Consider the following 16,625-nt stretch of genomic DNA (forward strand, 5'->3'; position numbering starts at 1 on the left):
GGCTCTTAATTTACTATAAATTTATTTGCTGTAATCTATACCATTTCATTACCATCACTTCCTTCTCTTTGATATGAAGTCCTATCTCTCTCTTTAATTCTTTTTTTCTTTTGCAGTAAATTCTCAAGATGATGATAGTGTTTCACCAGTGACTCAGTTAGAATGGGAAACTCAAATTATTTGTTTGCTCAGTGTACTTGGGTGGCGTACATAGATTAAACAAAGAGATTTTTATCGAAGTGTGTCTCAGGCTTACATTGAGTGTGCTGAAAAGTACAACTTGCAGAACGCTGAGAGACTCACAAGGCAAACGGACGTAGTTGGTTAATTGTGATTTTAAAGTAAAACAACATTGTACAAATCTGCAACTGATGATCGGGTATTTCTTTTTTTTTTTACGTTATGTGGTCTACATATATATATTGCATTTACAAATTCTTTTCACAACATGAAGAGCCTCCGTTTTAGAACTACAAGCACTGAAATTGCGTGTTCGGCGCCCAAAATTATGCTTAATATGCTATTACACATGAGATATATGTCAGAATTAAACTGTTTTTCACCTCCCTACTGATCATTATCCATCCTGGGATTCCTTTGAAAAGAGCAGTGCCTTAACAGATAGTGTGTTGCTTTATGGCGATACATTAGGCGAATTTAAAAATTCGGGTATACAGTTATGATCTAATTTTGTACGACTGAGTCTTAATTAATTGAGTCCAAAACACTTCAGCTTTCCAAGGGTGTGGTATCCCCTGTCATTGCTTGAATAGCCTGTATCTCCAAACCTTAGTTGCTTTACAGGAAGCCTGGACTTGTCCGTGAGTAAACCACTGTCGTTTCGCCATTGGTTGTCATTTTTGTCGCAATTGCATTTGTCCTGAGGGTCTGCACATGTATTGGTCAAGCCACATGCGCATTTGTAATCAATAGAATCAACTCCTCCCCAGTACTTCATCTTCTCTCCATCACGTGACACCCACCAGCCGTGATCCTTGCGAAAGAGCCTTGAATCATAGCACTCGTACATTATAAACTGCTCACAGTGAGCAGATGAGGCTGTTAGACTTGCCAGCTGACGAAGATTTGTTTCATGGTAAGTGACATTGCGCAAATAACTTCCAGGTTCCTTAAACCCATCCACCAGTGTTCTGCTTTCACTGTCATGACTGACAACTGTCACTCCAACACCATCTTTATCAGTCATATCACAGTAGACTCTGAAAGGTTGCACTTTACCATGTCCATCAGGGTCGATGAGGTAATCACCATTTTGGGCCTTAGGGTGGGAGCGTTTGATGTCACTGCAGGTTCTTCCTGAGAAACAAACAGACACAGAAAAACGACTTTTTTTCAAGAATTATTATCTCCGTTCTAAACAGAAGAGAGAACGATGACAAAAGAAACCGTTCGAGAGATTATGCAATTTGATTTCCCATAAGGTTTAACGCCAAAAGTGATGAGGTACAAAGACAAAAGTGACCCAGTGCAACTGATCTTTGCTGGGAACGAGACGACTGGTAACCCTCAACACTAGCCTAACAGCGTACGGCTAATTCATCAAATGCAGCTCTCGGCTAAGATTGAATTTTCTTTTCAAACTACAAAATGACATTTGTCATGAGAAATCGTTCCACTGTCCATGTACCTTCTCTGTCACAGTTAATGCCATGGAATCCAGGCTTACACCCACAGCGGTAGGAGTTCCATTGGTACTCAGGAACACAGATATCACTGTTCTTGCATGGAGTGCTTTCACATGGTGACTTGATTGAAAAAAAAGAAAAAATTAAAGAATTGAACACTAAATATACTAGTAATGATTGAACTCAGCTATTTTGCTGGATCTTAATTGAGTAACTTGCTTTAAGGTAGAAGAGAACTCATCTACTTCACGCGGTAAGTTCGTAGATACTTACCGTTGGGCTAAAGTGATGGAAGGTGTTATTTCCATGAAGCTTGTCGGTCACTCTGTACTTGTCAGTGGCCAACAACTCGCACAGATGAAGACCACTGGAATCAGGATTGGCAGCGATGTTAAACGAATAACACTTTGGCTCACCAACACAAAGACAAGTGCAGGACAGCTTATCTTCCACCATGGAAGATGATAGTTTTCCTTCCCATAAGTAATGAAAGAGATCGCACTTGAATTTACCAAACGAAGCACGCCCTGTTGGATATCGATAGAGTGCGCTGTTTTGCATGGCAAACATCAACTTCAGCAACAAAGGAAAAAACAACAAGAGTGGCAGAAGCAGCATTATAGTGGCTAGTGGACTGTCAACATCTGAATGAGTTGCTTTTGGATATGGAATAATTACACCTTAAATGTTAAATGTTCAAATATGGTATTTGTCTGTTTATGTAAATCTACTAAGGGAGCAGGTGCAACTCGTGGGTTGAGATGTGGAATGTTTCCAGAATAAAAAAAAAACACCTGATGTAATATGCTATTACGAAATGTATAATATGCTATTGCGAAAGATGCCTAAGAGTTGCTCGAGGCGTATTGCCGTGAGTGGTTTTGCCGGGCTTTTTATCAGCGCCGATATAGTTAAATAGCGATCATATAAGTAATGTCTATCCGGCGGTATTCAAGTCAAAATTAACTTGCCAATTCTCTTCTTTCGTTGTACAAAACTTTGTACCGGCAATGATAAAGAACATACAATCGAATTACACAGTTTATAACATAGCCGGTAAAATTTTGCATCCGAATTCCGACGCGAATAACGACAACACTATCTTAGAAGTGTTTGTTCAGTGAAGCGAATCGTGACGGCGCTGATGCCGAGTCCCGTTTCCCGTTGTTTTTCTCTTTTTCTACCTCAGTTAAGAACTCTAGTCAAAGGAAAAAGGTCGCCAAATTGTCTTCGTTTTGGGACTGGTGGGCCGAGGCTGTATTTTTATTCATTATTGTCGGGAAATATAATATTTTTCTCCGTGTTCACAAATTCGCCGCTCGCGCAAAAAAAAATTTCTGGCGAAGCCATTTGCGCGCGCCAACAGCGTGCGCTATCGAGATCTACCTACTTTTTCATAGAAAATGGATTTAACTTTCGAGAAAGAACCCAGAAAAGGGAAAACAAAACAATCGACGGTTTCATCTTGTTTCCCAACTCTAACTTCATTTCCACACATGAATTCACCTGTCACTTTTTCCCCAATCTGAGACAAGATCATTGAAGCATAGCGAAATACTTTTCCGAAACAAAATAAATAACACATTGAAGCGTGGGATAGGGAATTTCTGCCCATTATACAAAAACTACAGCGTTGAAAATGTTATAAAACAATTGGTTCATACGTCAGCTGTGCGTTCATCGAGATATGAAGCACTTGGGAAGTTTGGAGAGCACTCAAGAAGCTACAGTAGCTCTCGGCTACGCCTCGAGCAACTCTTAGGTATCTTTCGTGCTCTCCAAACTTCCCGCGTGCTTCATATCTCGATGAACGCACGCTGACGTATGAACCAATCGTTAATTGTTGTCTGTTCTATTTAGTATTCACATGAATAAAACAGGCAAACCTTAAAGTTTAGAAATGACATGTCATATACTCTTCCATGTTATTGGTTTGTTGAGGAACTTAGTTCCCAAAGAACAAAGTTGATATTACAAACCAAATATGATTGGTTGACACAGGAACTTAGTTCCCAAAGATCTCATGAAAATTGTATTTGAGATCTGATTGGCTCATTCAGGAACTAAGTTACCTTTAATGTCAAGTACATTTTGGAAATGGTGATGTACACAACTCAAAACAGTCTCCCCCGGTAATGTTGCTCTTGCGATAAGTTTTTAGACCGGTTTATGTTGCTTATCATAACATAACTTGTAAGAGTCGTGCAATCAAACTCAATCATTGCGCGAGCGTGCTTCCCACTGATTCACGCTAGTGATGTCAAATGCCTCGCGACACTTTGTTTTTCGAGCGAGTGACTTCGGCATTTTTCATTAAAAACCGGCTAAAACTTCCGTAAAAATGTTAGACTAGACATGACAACAAGCAATAAGCCGATGAAGATCTGCCTAATTTTCCTTTGGGAATGGATTTTCTTAACTCCCGAGAGAGAAGAGGAAAACAAAAAACTCAACGCCGATTTCATCTCATTTCGCAACTGTAAGTTCATTTCCACGCATGAAAACACCTATCAGTTTTTGACCAATCCGAGACGAGATCATTGAAGCGTAGCATAATACATTTCCGAAACAAAAGAAACAACGCATTTGAATCGGAGGAGAGGAAATTCCTGCCCTTTATACATACACTACAGCGTTGAAAATGTTAGAAAACGATTGGTTGAGTACAAATGTCACCCGGTATTTGTAATCTACAGTATCGGCTAAACAGATTTTCTCGCATCGCGCAAGCGAAGAATGGTGGATTTATAGTTAAATGACGAAAAACAAAACGGTAGACAATTTGAATCAAATATTCGACGACGAAGAGTCAGAATGGCTGGCAAATATAGATCCAAGTTTACCAGATGAATCAAACGAAGAAGAACAGCTCGACGTCCAGGAAATTTCTTCCTTTAATTCATTGAAGAAAATAGAAACAGCAACAAAACAACGCGTCAGTTTGGTACCGCTTCACATACTTATGTCACGCATTCCCCGTAAATAAATATCCGCGAAATTCACCCGCACTGAACAACATAGATAACAGTTTGGCGTGTTGGATAATAAATAACTTATTAGCCATTTTTTGCATAGTATCGCTGAGTATTTTTACTCCTTTTTTGTATTTTCACACGCCCTGCAGGCTCGTCAAATTACGGTACAACTTGTAAAAATACTTAGCGATACTACACAAGAAAACTTCTAATAAGATTATGTATTAACGCTGGTAAAAAGCGCGGCAAAACCGTTGTGGCATTTTTTACAGAATTGTATAGTATCAGATGCCTTTTCGTTGCCGTGTAGACCATCGTGTATTCGACTCATTTCCAAAGTGTAACATTGTTGTCTGCTCTATTTAGTGTTGACATAAATAAAATAGGCAAACCTTAATTTAGAAATGTCATGTCATATATTCTTCCATGTCATGGGTTTATTGAGGAACTTAGTTCCTACAGAGCAAAGTCCATTTTGCAAACCAAATCTGATTGGTTGACACAGGAACTTAGTTCCCAGAGAACTCATTAAAAATGCATCTGAGATCTGATTGGCTCATTCAGGAACTAAGATACCTCAAATGTCAAGTACATTTTTAAATGAAGTACAGTTTTAAATGAGGATGTGTTATCAACTTTGGTTGGAAATCATGAAAAAACAATTTTTTTACTTAATAGTATCTTACGTCGCTTGGTGCGAAAAAAAAAGTAAACTAATTAATTGTCATACCCCGTTATTCTGTTATAATCTACCCGTTTTGTTTGATTGACAAATGTATAGTTTCTGTGGGTTGTGTCACGTCTGCTAATTTGTGTGGTCAACTGTTTATTCATAATTAATTACATGTAACGGAGATTCGTGAACCTTTTTAACAACTTCGGCCATTTTTCAAATCTTTTATGATCTTAACACTAAAAGACATGTTTGATAAGTGTGAATGAATACCATAAACTCACAAAACCCTGTTTTTACAATGTCCTGCTTCCTGGGATACAGTTGAGAATATCCCATTTAATTTACTCCCGACCATCACAAGTGGTAAAATGTTTGACGTGGTCTGAAGATGTTAGGAAATCTCTCACTTGAAATATTCAACGCGTGAGCCTCAAAGGACTGTTTTGTTTAGTCATTCCATTTCTGTTGAATAGCAGTGTTAACAAACACTATAGAGGATATTAAAAGTATTGTATGAAAATATCTCCTATTCATATAGGTTTATCGTTTACGAGTCTCAAAATATCCAAATGAGAAAATATCTGCCAGTTGCGACAGTTGTTATCCGCTACACCATGAGTAAAGAATAAATTTTCCCTTCGTGAGGCAGATGAATCAGATCGCTGATCTACGTTAAGTTTTGGCGCTCCTCGAGCATCTCCTGTAGAAGCGACGCTGAATTCGACCTGCTATGCAGGTATCTGAGAGGACGTCGTTACACTTCGACTTAAGCTAAGTACACCGGCCTTGAGGTTCGAATAATTTCCATTAGTGTGATACATTCCCCGCAATTTTTATTACTTCAATAAACGTTTGCAGTGAATGTTTATCACCACTTTAATAAGATTATAAACTAAAAGTTAGAGCGGGTTTATGCAGCACCTTAATTTGTCTTGTTGACATATGCAGCGTTACAGCCTTGAAAAGTTAACATTAAAACAGCAAGGCTTTTCCAGTTGCTGTGCATTTATATATATATATATATATATATATATATATATATATATATACATATATATATATATATATACATATATATATATATATATTTTTTTAATTTACTTTCCGAATAAAGGGCCAAGATGAGTTATAAAGGCTGATAGTTTCGAAAGAAACTGTTTGGGGCTGCGTCGGTGGGAGTAACGAAATAATTTGGATATATCAACAAAGTTGAAATGGTAAATTAGCCACCGTAATGATTACAAAAGCTGACGTTTCGAGCGTTAGCCCTTCGTCGGAGCGAAACTTTTGTAATCATTACGGTGGCTAATTTACCATTTCAACTTTGTTGATATATCCAAGATGAGTGATAGTTTGGCTTTCTAGTAGAATGCAATTTAACAGCAATAGGAACAAAAGTAGAAAAGATATAGCCTAATTAATAAACTTGTATGAAATATCGCTTGAAATTTATTCAGTGTCGTTTCGACTTTTACTTTCGAACAATCTTTACCTTTCCTTAGTTTCTTCTCGTACTTTAAGGTAATAGAAATTTAATTTAACTGGAGAAATGGTCATCATAAATTACTGAGCTAATATTTAACCTACCTATTTCCTAGCTCAGCACAAGCGACGAAATTTGACGAAAACATGGTATGAGTGTGATAGTCGACTAAGGTGATAATTGTCAACTGAGGTAATTTTCCAGGGTAAGAGCACGGCGATTATCTAACGTGGAGGTGGAGCAGGTGCAACACGTGTGTTGAGTTGTGAAATGCAGAGAGGGATTAAAAAGAGTCGCCTCTTCTATATCAGCGATGTACCCTTTTTCTATCGGGGAAATATTTTGAACTGCTGGGCAGAAAAATACAAAAGGGAAGTTGTGGAGTGCCAAACGTTAGATATCTGCAGCAGGTGATAAGTTTGTTGAAACATAGCATGAACTTCAACTTCCTCACGTCGTTTAGGCTGATAACACGAAATGCCGCTTTGTTTCCCGTTTCCTGACACTTGTCAGATTCAGACGATTGTGGTTCATGTCTCCACTTTTTTCTTCCTGTGGGATTTCGTTGGACATGGAAAAAGGTACTTTGTCTCGATTCACCTCGATGTCTCCACTGAATAGGAATGCGTTTTTGTCGTAAGGGATAATGAAGACTACCTGTACAGCCGTAAAGTTCTCTGTTTCAAAGGAATGCAACTTAACAATAATTAATACGAACAAGCGAAGAAGAGAAAAGGCGTAATTCAGCTTTATTGTATACTAGATAATGATAAAACTCCAGATTTTTTTGTATTTCAAAAAGATGATATTTTCACCGTGCGCAGAAAACGATGTTGTCATAGAAACCGGTTTATGAAATTGGCGGCTTCGGCAGCAGGCGATCGAGGCTGAATCACTGTTCTTAATTAATTCGCATCGGCGAATTGGCAAAGCTGAAGGTGCCACGAGTATGCTGTCCCCTTATCTTAGTAGCAATATTTTAATAACTTGCGTTTAAGGTATAAAAAGGTGCTGCCGGACAACGAACATGTGGGGTTGAGTGAGTTGCTTTCCGCGCCATCAACGTCAGCACCCAGCCAAGTACAGCCCACGGCGCATGCTCCAACTTATCATCAGGCTATTTCACCTAATTCTCCGCTACTTGATCCTATGAGGTGTCATGGTGAAGTTGCTGGCAACTGCGAATTTTAAAGCAGCAGTGAGGCGACTATAAGTAGCAACAAGCCTTGATAAGCGAGAATAATCGATATATTTAGCGACTTTGCCATAATTAATAAGCAATAATAATAATAATAATAATAATAATAATAATAATAAACAATCTTTAAGGAGGAAGCGCCCGTCACGTAAATAAGTGGTTTTCAGGGAGGTCCTCGGTAAAAAAAGTATTAAAAGCTAAAATAAGAAATACAGTTGGCACAGATCTAAAACGGCGTATATCTAAAGTTTTATCCATCATTTAAAGTATTTATCCTTTAAGAATCTTGGAAGGTTTTCCTTAAAAGTTGTGCATGGCATTGGCTTTCTTAAAAATACTGGGAGGGACATCCAGTCATTTGTAAAACGGAAGTAGGACACCCTCTTTCCGCATTGGGTTTTAGGTTTAGGCAGTCTAGGTAAGTAGCCATTTCTAGTGTCGTAGCCATGCGAACCTCTCAATGTCGATTTAAAACTTTCAAAATGTTGCGGAATGTCTCCTTTGATTGCATTTTCTGCGGTGGTACAACGATGAAGTAGACGTCTTCCTGCCAGAGGGAGCCAATTCAGACACTTCAGAGCTTCTGAAGAAGACAACTTGCCTAATTTAATTTTCTTCGCAAATCTGTTGTGAAAACTCTGCAATTTTTCCATTTCTGATTTTAGACCCGGTTGATCTCCCCACACTGTGTCGGCATAGTCTAGGTGTGGCAGCACTAGCCCACTGTAGAAGGCTGTGCGAGCTCTATTGTCTAACATATGAAATATGCGATTAAACAAAGAAAGACGATGACCTAATTTCTTTAGCAAATTACTGATATGTGGCTTCCAGCTCCATTTTGCATCCGTTGTCACTCCCAGATATTTGAATGACTGTACGCGACCAATTTTTGTACCATTTGGTTGCAACTCAAAGTCTTCAAATAAGGATAGCATCCTTTTACTGCCTGCCAGCATAAATTTGGTCTTCTTGACATTTATAGTCAACCTGTTATCAGTGTACCAGTTACTGATTTCAGTGAATTCACGTTCCAGAGCAATTTGAAGTTCTTGACGTGTTGATGCGTCACAAAATAGAACAGCATTATCTACATACAAAATCATCCGGGTCTCTTTAACAACATTGGCAGGCTATTAATGTACACATTAAATAACAAGGGACCCAAAATGCTGCCTTGTGGCACGCCAAGTGTGATGGTATGTGGCTCTGATAATTCTCCGTTTATCAAAACACTTTGCTGTCTATGAGCAAAATATGATCTGAACCATCTTTAAGATCTTTCAGGCAGTCCTAAATGCTCGAGCTTGCGTAGTAGCACTTTGTGGTTCAGAGAGTCAAACGCCTTGGAAATATCGACAAACAGTAGACCAGTTACCTTACCTTTGTCTATGGTTGGAAGAACCCAGTTGTTCAATTGTGAGATAGCTTGTTCAGTGCTATGCCCACGCCTAAAGCCATAGTGGTGTTGATACAAAAAATCTAGCTCATGTAGATGGGCATTCAACTGGAAATGCACCACTCTTTCTACGACCTTACTCAATACTGGCAATACAGAGATAGGCCGATAGTTCTCAACTTGCAGTTTATCATTAGACTTGTATAAAGGAGTAACACGTGCAACTTTCCACAGATCAGGGACAATACCATCGCTAATTGATCTGTTCACAAGATAGGTGATTGACGGAGCAAGCTCCACCTCAGCATCTTTTAGCAGCCTTGCTGGAATTCTGTCAAGTCCAGCTGCCTTATTAACTTTAAAAGAATGCAAAATGCTTCGAACAGTGTTCTGTTCAACCGTTGAAAGTCCAAGATGGATTTGATATCACTCTGCTTGTTTGCTTTTTTCACCGTTTCATATTTCTTCCATGCGTCCTTACTCACAGGGCGCAATCGACCAGCAGCTTTGCTGTCAATGGCAGCGAAAAACTTGTTGAATTTTGTTGCTACGCTTTTTGGCTCCGATACTAAACGTTTCCCGTCATGTAATTGAAAAGGAGAGCCCCACTGGTTATTGGAACCAATCACAGAGTTAAGCGAACGCCACATGTCCTTCGGATTCTTAGCTGACTCAATTATATTTTTGTATTGCAATGCCTCCGCTGATTTTACCTTTCTGTTCGTAAAGTTTTTCAATCTACGATACTCATTCCACTGTTCTTGATTGCCATATCTCTTCGCAACTCTTAACGCATAGTCCCTTTCAGCCATCAGTTCTTTAAGATCATTAGTGATCCAAGGTTTAGACGCAAGTTTTGTTCCAATTCTCTCTAAAGGAGCATGCTGGTTTGCAACATCAAAAAAAAGATTATTCCAGGCGACTACAGCATCATTAATATCGTCAAAGACTCTATAACACTCCAGGGAACGCTAGCAATGTCTCTCCGAAAATGGTTTTTATTGTATTGTTTAAAAGATCTTACGTCGCGGATTTCCACGTGAGCTTTGTAAACTCCGGCTTTCTTTACTAGGAAAGTAACAGAATGATCACTTGCTCCGAATTCCTGGACTCTATGCGAGACAATACGGTGAGTGTTATTAACAAACACAAGATCAGTTGCCACCCTTGTGAATTCTGTCATGCGTGTGGGCTCTTTGACGAGTTGACTCAGACCATGTAGACGAGTCGTTTGCATTAATTTTCTGGTATATTTGCATGGTTTCAGGGCAATAACATCCGCGTTGAGATCTCCCATAATGATCAAATCCTTTACCATTTCGTCGTCCAATTTAGCGAGAAACTCCTGTTCCAGGCCTAAGATAAATTGCTCTTGATTCATACTCGGTGGTTTATACATCACAGCAAATATCTGAACATATTTCTGCGCATACCATTTCTAAACAGTCAGATTATAAGTCACTTCTCCGCTTGCTTGGCCATTTGCTCCCTACAAAAACGGCGCAACCACCACCATTTCGATTTCTATCTTTTCTGTAGCAAGTATAACCCGAAGGACATATCTTACTATCGAGCAATGTACAATCCAGACGCGATTCTGTCACCGCAAACACATCCAATGCTACTTTCTCCATTAGTACTTCGGCGTCGGCACAGTGTCCCGGCAAAGTTGCAATACTTACATGAGCAAATTTCATTCCTCTCTTCTTAAGATTTGCATGAAGATCTTTATTTATACTTCCACTGGGCTTTCCTTCTTTTACTTCTGTGTTAATATTTTCATGTGACTTATGGAGCGATGTATCAAAGCCAGGTGATAAACAAGTTATGCATTCCCAAGCCAGAGAAGGTTCGCAAAGTTCATCATATTCCGTTCTCTTCATACTGATACACTTGGCATGAAACCACTTGTTGCATGAATCGTATTGTATCGCCATTTGATTCTTTCGGCATCTTTTAGTGCAAACAGCACAAGCATCCGTCACCGGCCCTGGATTCTCCTGTATATCTCCTGCTAACAGAACCATGCAAGTTGCACATACAGTGATATTTGCAAATTTCAGTGCGGCCATACATTTCAAATATGGCTGCACAACTGCTTCACGTCGGAACCTCCGAGTCACATGCTGGTGTGTTGCACAGCAAACGAGACTCCAGAATCCAATGGAGTAAAAGAGTTCATTGGAGCAAGAAAGGCACTGTTAATGACGTTAGCAAGGGCCGTACGACTCGAGTCAGGCCCAGTATCAATATGCTTCAGGACATCTTTGCGCTTAGCTGATTGTATCCCGCCAAGTGATTTAACTTCTTTCCACCACCTACGCGGTTCGTAGTCCCTCAGATGTTCGACTTTGGACTCATAGTATTTAGCACGACAAGACTTCGGCAAGCGATTAACACGGTTCCGAAGGCGGCAGAAGCAATCTTTATCACCACAAGCAAGGGCTATCTGGCGCTTGTGAATTAAAGATTTCAATTGTTTGCTAATCCATGGTGGCTCGTTGGTAATGATCGTTTTGGATTTAAGGGGGACAACAGAATCCAAGCCCGTCTTAGATCGGTTTCAAGCGCGACTGTTTCCTTTTCAAATGACTCTTTGCATTTTACCAGACGACCAAGGTCAACTTCATCGAGGTAAGTCCGCATGGCCAGACGATTTGTTGTCCGCAAGTCTCTGGATTTCAGCAGGATTTTGTTCCTCGGACCATCCTGTCTAGCCAGAGGCTGTACCTCAACAGTATCGTGGTCTGAGAGCCAAAAAGGAGGCACCTTTTTGGGCACATCGTAAAAGGCGCTGAGATTGGTGAGGACTAGATCTAATTTACTTTGCCCACGAGTTGGAAAGGGGACAAGTTGACGGAGATCGAAAGCGTTCCTTAGACGAGAGCAATTTAACTTGTTAAAATCCCCCAAAAGAAGGAGGCCACATTCAGGAAAAATGGCTTCGATTTTTCATAATTACTCGTACAGGTAGTTTAAAATGGAAGAGTCGGTTGCACTCGGCAGATGGTAAATAGTTCCAACAATAATAGGTGGTATGCCCCTGGGGAGCCGTTTGGGGCGGATTTTAACCCATAAGACTTCACAATTTTCGTCCATGTGATAATTTATCACTATGTGATAAATTAACAGCATATAAGAAGAGGAACAGCTGTGAAACTGCTTTATTGTCATTAACCGAGAACTGGAAAATGGCTTTGGATGAACGCAAAATTGTCGGAGTTCTCTCCACAGACATGAGTAAAGCATTTGATTCTCTATATCATCCTCTCATGTTGGCTAAACTAAAGGCTTATGGTGTTAACGACAACAGTATCAGACTGCTGAACTCATATTTTACTGATCGCTTCAACAGAGTTAAACTGGGACTAGTAGTGAGCTCCTGGGAGAGGGTGTCAAGGGGATGCCCACAGGGATCTGCATTTGGGCCGTTATTATGAAACATTTTTCAGAATGATCTAACTTATGACATTAATACAAACCTTAATATGTATGCAGATGACCACCAGTTTTATGATATGAGCAGTAATCTAGCTGATGTTCATGCTAATCTGACAGTAAGTGCTGAAGTAGCTTCCAACTGGTACAGTTCCAACTTCCTTAAAGGAAACTTCGACAAGTATCGAACCTTAACACTTGGTAATAAATGTGATCATAGTATGAGAATTGTTATTGGAGACGCAGAAGTTAAATCAACTGCCTGCCTGAAATTGCTTGGAGTATCAATAGACAATGATCTCCGATTTGCTGAACATATTACTACAATCTGTAAGAAAAGCAGCCAACGTGTAGGAGTCTTAATGAGACTCAGAAACTTAATACCTACTAGCACCAAGTTGCAATTGTTTAAAGCTGCCATTCTTCCTTATTTAACTTACTCTCATCTTGTTTGGCACTTCTGTCGTGCTAGTGACAGCAGAAAACTCGAACGCATACAGGAAAGGGCACTTAGAGCCATCTATTGCGACAAAACGTCAAGTTATAACACACTATTGGGTATGGCTAATCTATGTACTTTACATAACAGAAGGTTACAGGACATGGCTACTCTCATGTACAAGGTCAAGAATAATATATGTCCTAAGTATATTGCTGACCTATTTCGGAGGTCTGATACGAAATATGCCCTACGTAGCAAAGAATTTGTTATTCCTAGATTTAATACAGCAACATATGGTAAGCACTCTATCAGATATACTGGACCTAAGTTATGGAATATTGTACCTAAGAACATTAGAGATCTGCCAACATTATCATCTTTCAAGATAAATATCCGTAAGATTGATCTAAATACTTTACTGACCGATAATTACTGTACCAACTGTATTTTATGCAGTACTTAATGTAAAAAAGTTTTTTAATGTACATTTTATCTTGTACATATTGTAAATATTTTAGCATGTTAACCAATCTTAGTATTTTTAGCTCAATTAGCATTTTAACTTTAATTAATATATGGATTTAGTCATTTTTAATTTATCTTGTAGTGTCCCCATTTAGTGGTTATGTACTGCTATTTTAGTCTGACACTTAAATAAAGGTATTCTTCTTCTTCTTCTTCCATAAGGTCGGATAGAACATCATATCAGATAGAATCGCGGACGTACATGCAAATCCCTCCATGATCACTAGTTACCCTGTCTCTGCGGATGATATTGTAGCCCGGAACCAACACGAAATTGTCATCAATGGGGTTTTTGAGCCATGTTTCCGTGATGCAAATGAAATCCAGACTTGCATTGCAAATCGTCACTCGAACTTCGTCAATCTTTGGTGAGAGAGATATCACATTTGAGAGAATAAAAGCCGGCACAAACGAGTAAGCAAAGCCAGATTCCAAGGGAGCTTCGAGACGAATAACCTTGCAGTTAGCAGGAATATGTCCCGAACTGGACTCCGTGAATTTAGTTTTAGGGCTCACTGGTCTTGACTTTGTAATGGTGGTTACAATGTGGCGCTTGTAAGTTTCTCGTTCTTTAACTTGCTTGCCTGCTCGCTTTCCACGGTAACGGGGCCAAACGTTCTCTTCTAGAGTATCATTGATAGGAAAAGATGAGGCTTGCATCATGTCGATGAGGTAAAATAGAAAAATAAGGATAAACAGTTTAAAAATATGCGGAGCTGTGAAAGCCATATGCAGCCGTGAAAGGCGCATGCATTATGTTTATTATGTACATTAAGTTCATTTTTACCCCATTAGACAGCAAGCGCGATATGACGATGAAAAGTTCAAATCTTCTAGGGAGCAGTGGTTTCGTGTTTCTCCTTCTTATTGGTTTTTTTTTTTTTTTCATTTCCGATATGGGAAAAATGAGCTTTCGGCACTTATAATGATGTATACTATTATATTGCGCATAGAAGATCTGTCGAAATTAGGATTGTTTTCACTTTACCTTAAAATTATATCATTGATATCCTTTGCATAAAGCAGTGAAGCGCCTTTAAAAACATATTTTGTTTTACAACGATTCGTCAGGCCAGTCTACAAATAGCAGGTATACAGTTATTTTGTATTTTGCACTTCTATGTTTATAAGTCTAAATGAGTCCAGAACACCTCAGCTTTCCAAGTGTGTGGTATCCATCATCACCTGAACCGGCATCTCCAAACCTGAGTTACTTAACGGGAAGGTTGGATTTGTCTGTGAGTAAACCGCTATCGTTTCGCCAGGTTTGGTCTCTTTTGTCGCAGTTGCATCCGAATCTATCGTCTGCACATGTCCTGATTACGCCACATGCGCATCTGTAGTCAACAGAATCAGCTCCTCCCCAGTACTTCATTTTCTCTCCGTCACGCGACACCCACCAGCCGTTCATGCCACCCACTCCGGGAAATAGAAGTGATGTGGCATAGCACTCGTACATTATAAACTGCTCAAAGCGATTCGATCAAGCAGTTAAGCTTGCCAGCTGAAGGAGACTAGTTTCATGGTAAGTGACATTATGTAAGTAAAAACTGCCAGCACCATTAAGCCCTTCCACTCTTGTGTTCTGTTTTCACTGTCATGACTGACAAATGTCACTCTAACACCGTTCTTGTCAGTAAAAGTAAACTTCGAAAGGTTTCTCCCCGCCCTCTCCATCAGGGTCGATGACGTAAGAGCCACTTGGGAGATTACATAGTTTGATCTGACTGCAGGTTTTAACTCCTTAGAGGCAAAGAAGAAAGCAATTGTAAGTGATGAGTTGTAACCGTCGGTATAAATTTATCTCTATTTTCGTGAAAAGAAAAATCGAACACGAGAGTAGATTATAATTGATATATTTGGTTAAGTTGGAGCCAGAAAAGTAAACACGTCCAATAATCGAGTATTTTACCGAAAGATATCACTTTTCAGTGTCCTCTCTCAGTCATTATTAATTACTTAATCATCGAGAGGTCGTTAAGGGAAAATTCTCAAACTGAAGCCTTGCTGTACTGACTGAGCGAGAGCGATAAGAAAAAAATATACCTCCTCGTTCACAATGAGTTCCGCAGGATCCAGGCTTACGGTCAAAGTGATAGGAGTTCCTTTCATATTCAGGAACACAGGCACCACTATCATCAGCGGCTTACAAGGAAAGTTTTCACATGCGGCTTACAAGGAGTGCTTTCACGTGGACACTGAAAAAAAGGGAGGTTCCGTCTTGAATGATGCATTTATATCTATTGATGAAAATGCGCGTAAAATCATTAAATATATAAGAAGTGCTTACCAAAGGACTGTGATGATGAAATGGTGCATTCGAAAAGAACTTTCCTGTTGTTTTGTATTTGTCCGTGGCCAACAACTCACAGAGATAAAGGCTTTTGGGGTCAGAAAACACTGCAATGTTAAATGAATAACACTTTGGATCGCCCACACAAAGGAAAGTGCAGTTCAATGGATCTTTCATCAAGGACGATGTAAGTTTTTTTTTTTCCCATAAGAAGTAGAAGGTAACGCGCTTGAATTTACCAAAAGAAGCAAGGCCCGTTGGATATCGATAGAGAGCGCTGTTTTGCATGGCAAACAAGAATTCTAAAAAAGAAGGGAAAACCAACAAGAGGGGCAGAAGCTGCATGACTGACAACGTCTAAATGAGCTGCTTCAGGATATCGAGGACTTTAACAGTAAATAAGAAATAGGTCCTTTATGATATTGCCTGTTTAAGAACTAATTGCTCCATCCATTAACCAGGTGCCATTGGTGGGTTAAACTCGAACCGTATAAGAATTAAAGGTGGAACAGTAAGTTTTAAAAGAGTCATCCTGAAAAAATATTCTTCTTCT

The 16,625-nt window shown here is 39.4% G+C and overlaps 1 protein-coding gene and 1 pseudogene across 1 annotated transcript; both read right to left on the reverse strand.

Annotated features, from left to right (window-relative positions):
- Window positions 1-317: 317 nt before the first annotated feature.
- On the reverse strand, window positions 318-2,524 carry LOC111343848 (contactin-associated protein-like 2). Its single transcript, XM_022951042.2, has 3 exons — window positions 1,920-2,524; window positions 1,649-1,766; window positions 318-1,317 (listed from the first exon to the last, which is right to left on the reverse strand). The coding sequence occupies exons 1-3, from the start codon at window positions 2,262-2,264 to the stop codon at window positions 710-712; spliced, it is 1,071 nt and encodes a 356-aa protein (XP_022806777.2). The 5' UTR covers window positions 2,265-2,524; the 3' UTR covers window positions 318-709.
- Window positions 2,525-14,911: 12,387 nt separating this feature from the next.
- Window positions 14,912-16,417, reverse strand: LOC148736495 (contactin-associated protein-like 2; annotated as a pseudogene).
- Between the last annotated feature and the right edge of the window lie 208 nt (window positions 16,418-16,625).

Source organism: Stylophora pistillata, chromosome 3 (assembly GCF_964205215.1).
Source record: "Stylophora pistillata chromosome 3, jaStyPist1.2, whole genome shotgun sequence".
NCBI lineage: Eukaryota > Metazoa > Cnidaria > Anthozoa > Scleractinia > Pocilloporidae > Stylophora > Stylophora pistillata.

Coding starts and splice junctions, on each gene's coding strand:
- LOC111343848 (XM_022951042.2), bottom strand. CDS start 2,264: ATGCTGCTTCTGCCACTCTTGTTGTTTTTTCCTTTGTTGCTGAAGTTG. Junction 1,767..1,919: donor TCCATCACTTTAGCCCAACG/GTAAGTATCTAC, acceptor TTTTCAATCAAG/TCACCATGTGAAAGCACTCC. Junction 1,318..1,648: donor CATTAACTGTGACAGAGAAG/GTACATGGACAG, acceptor TTTGTTTCTCAG/GAAGAACCTGCAGTGACATC.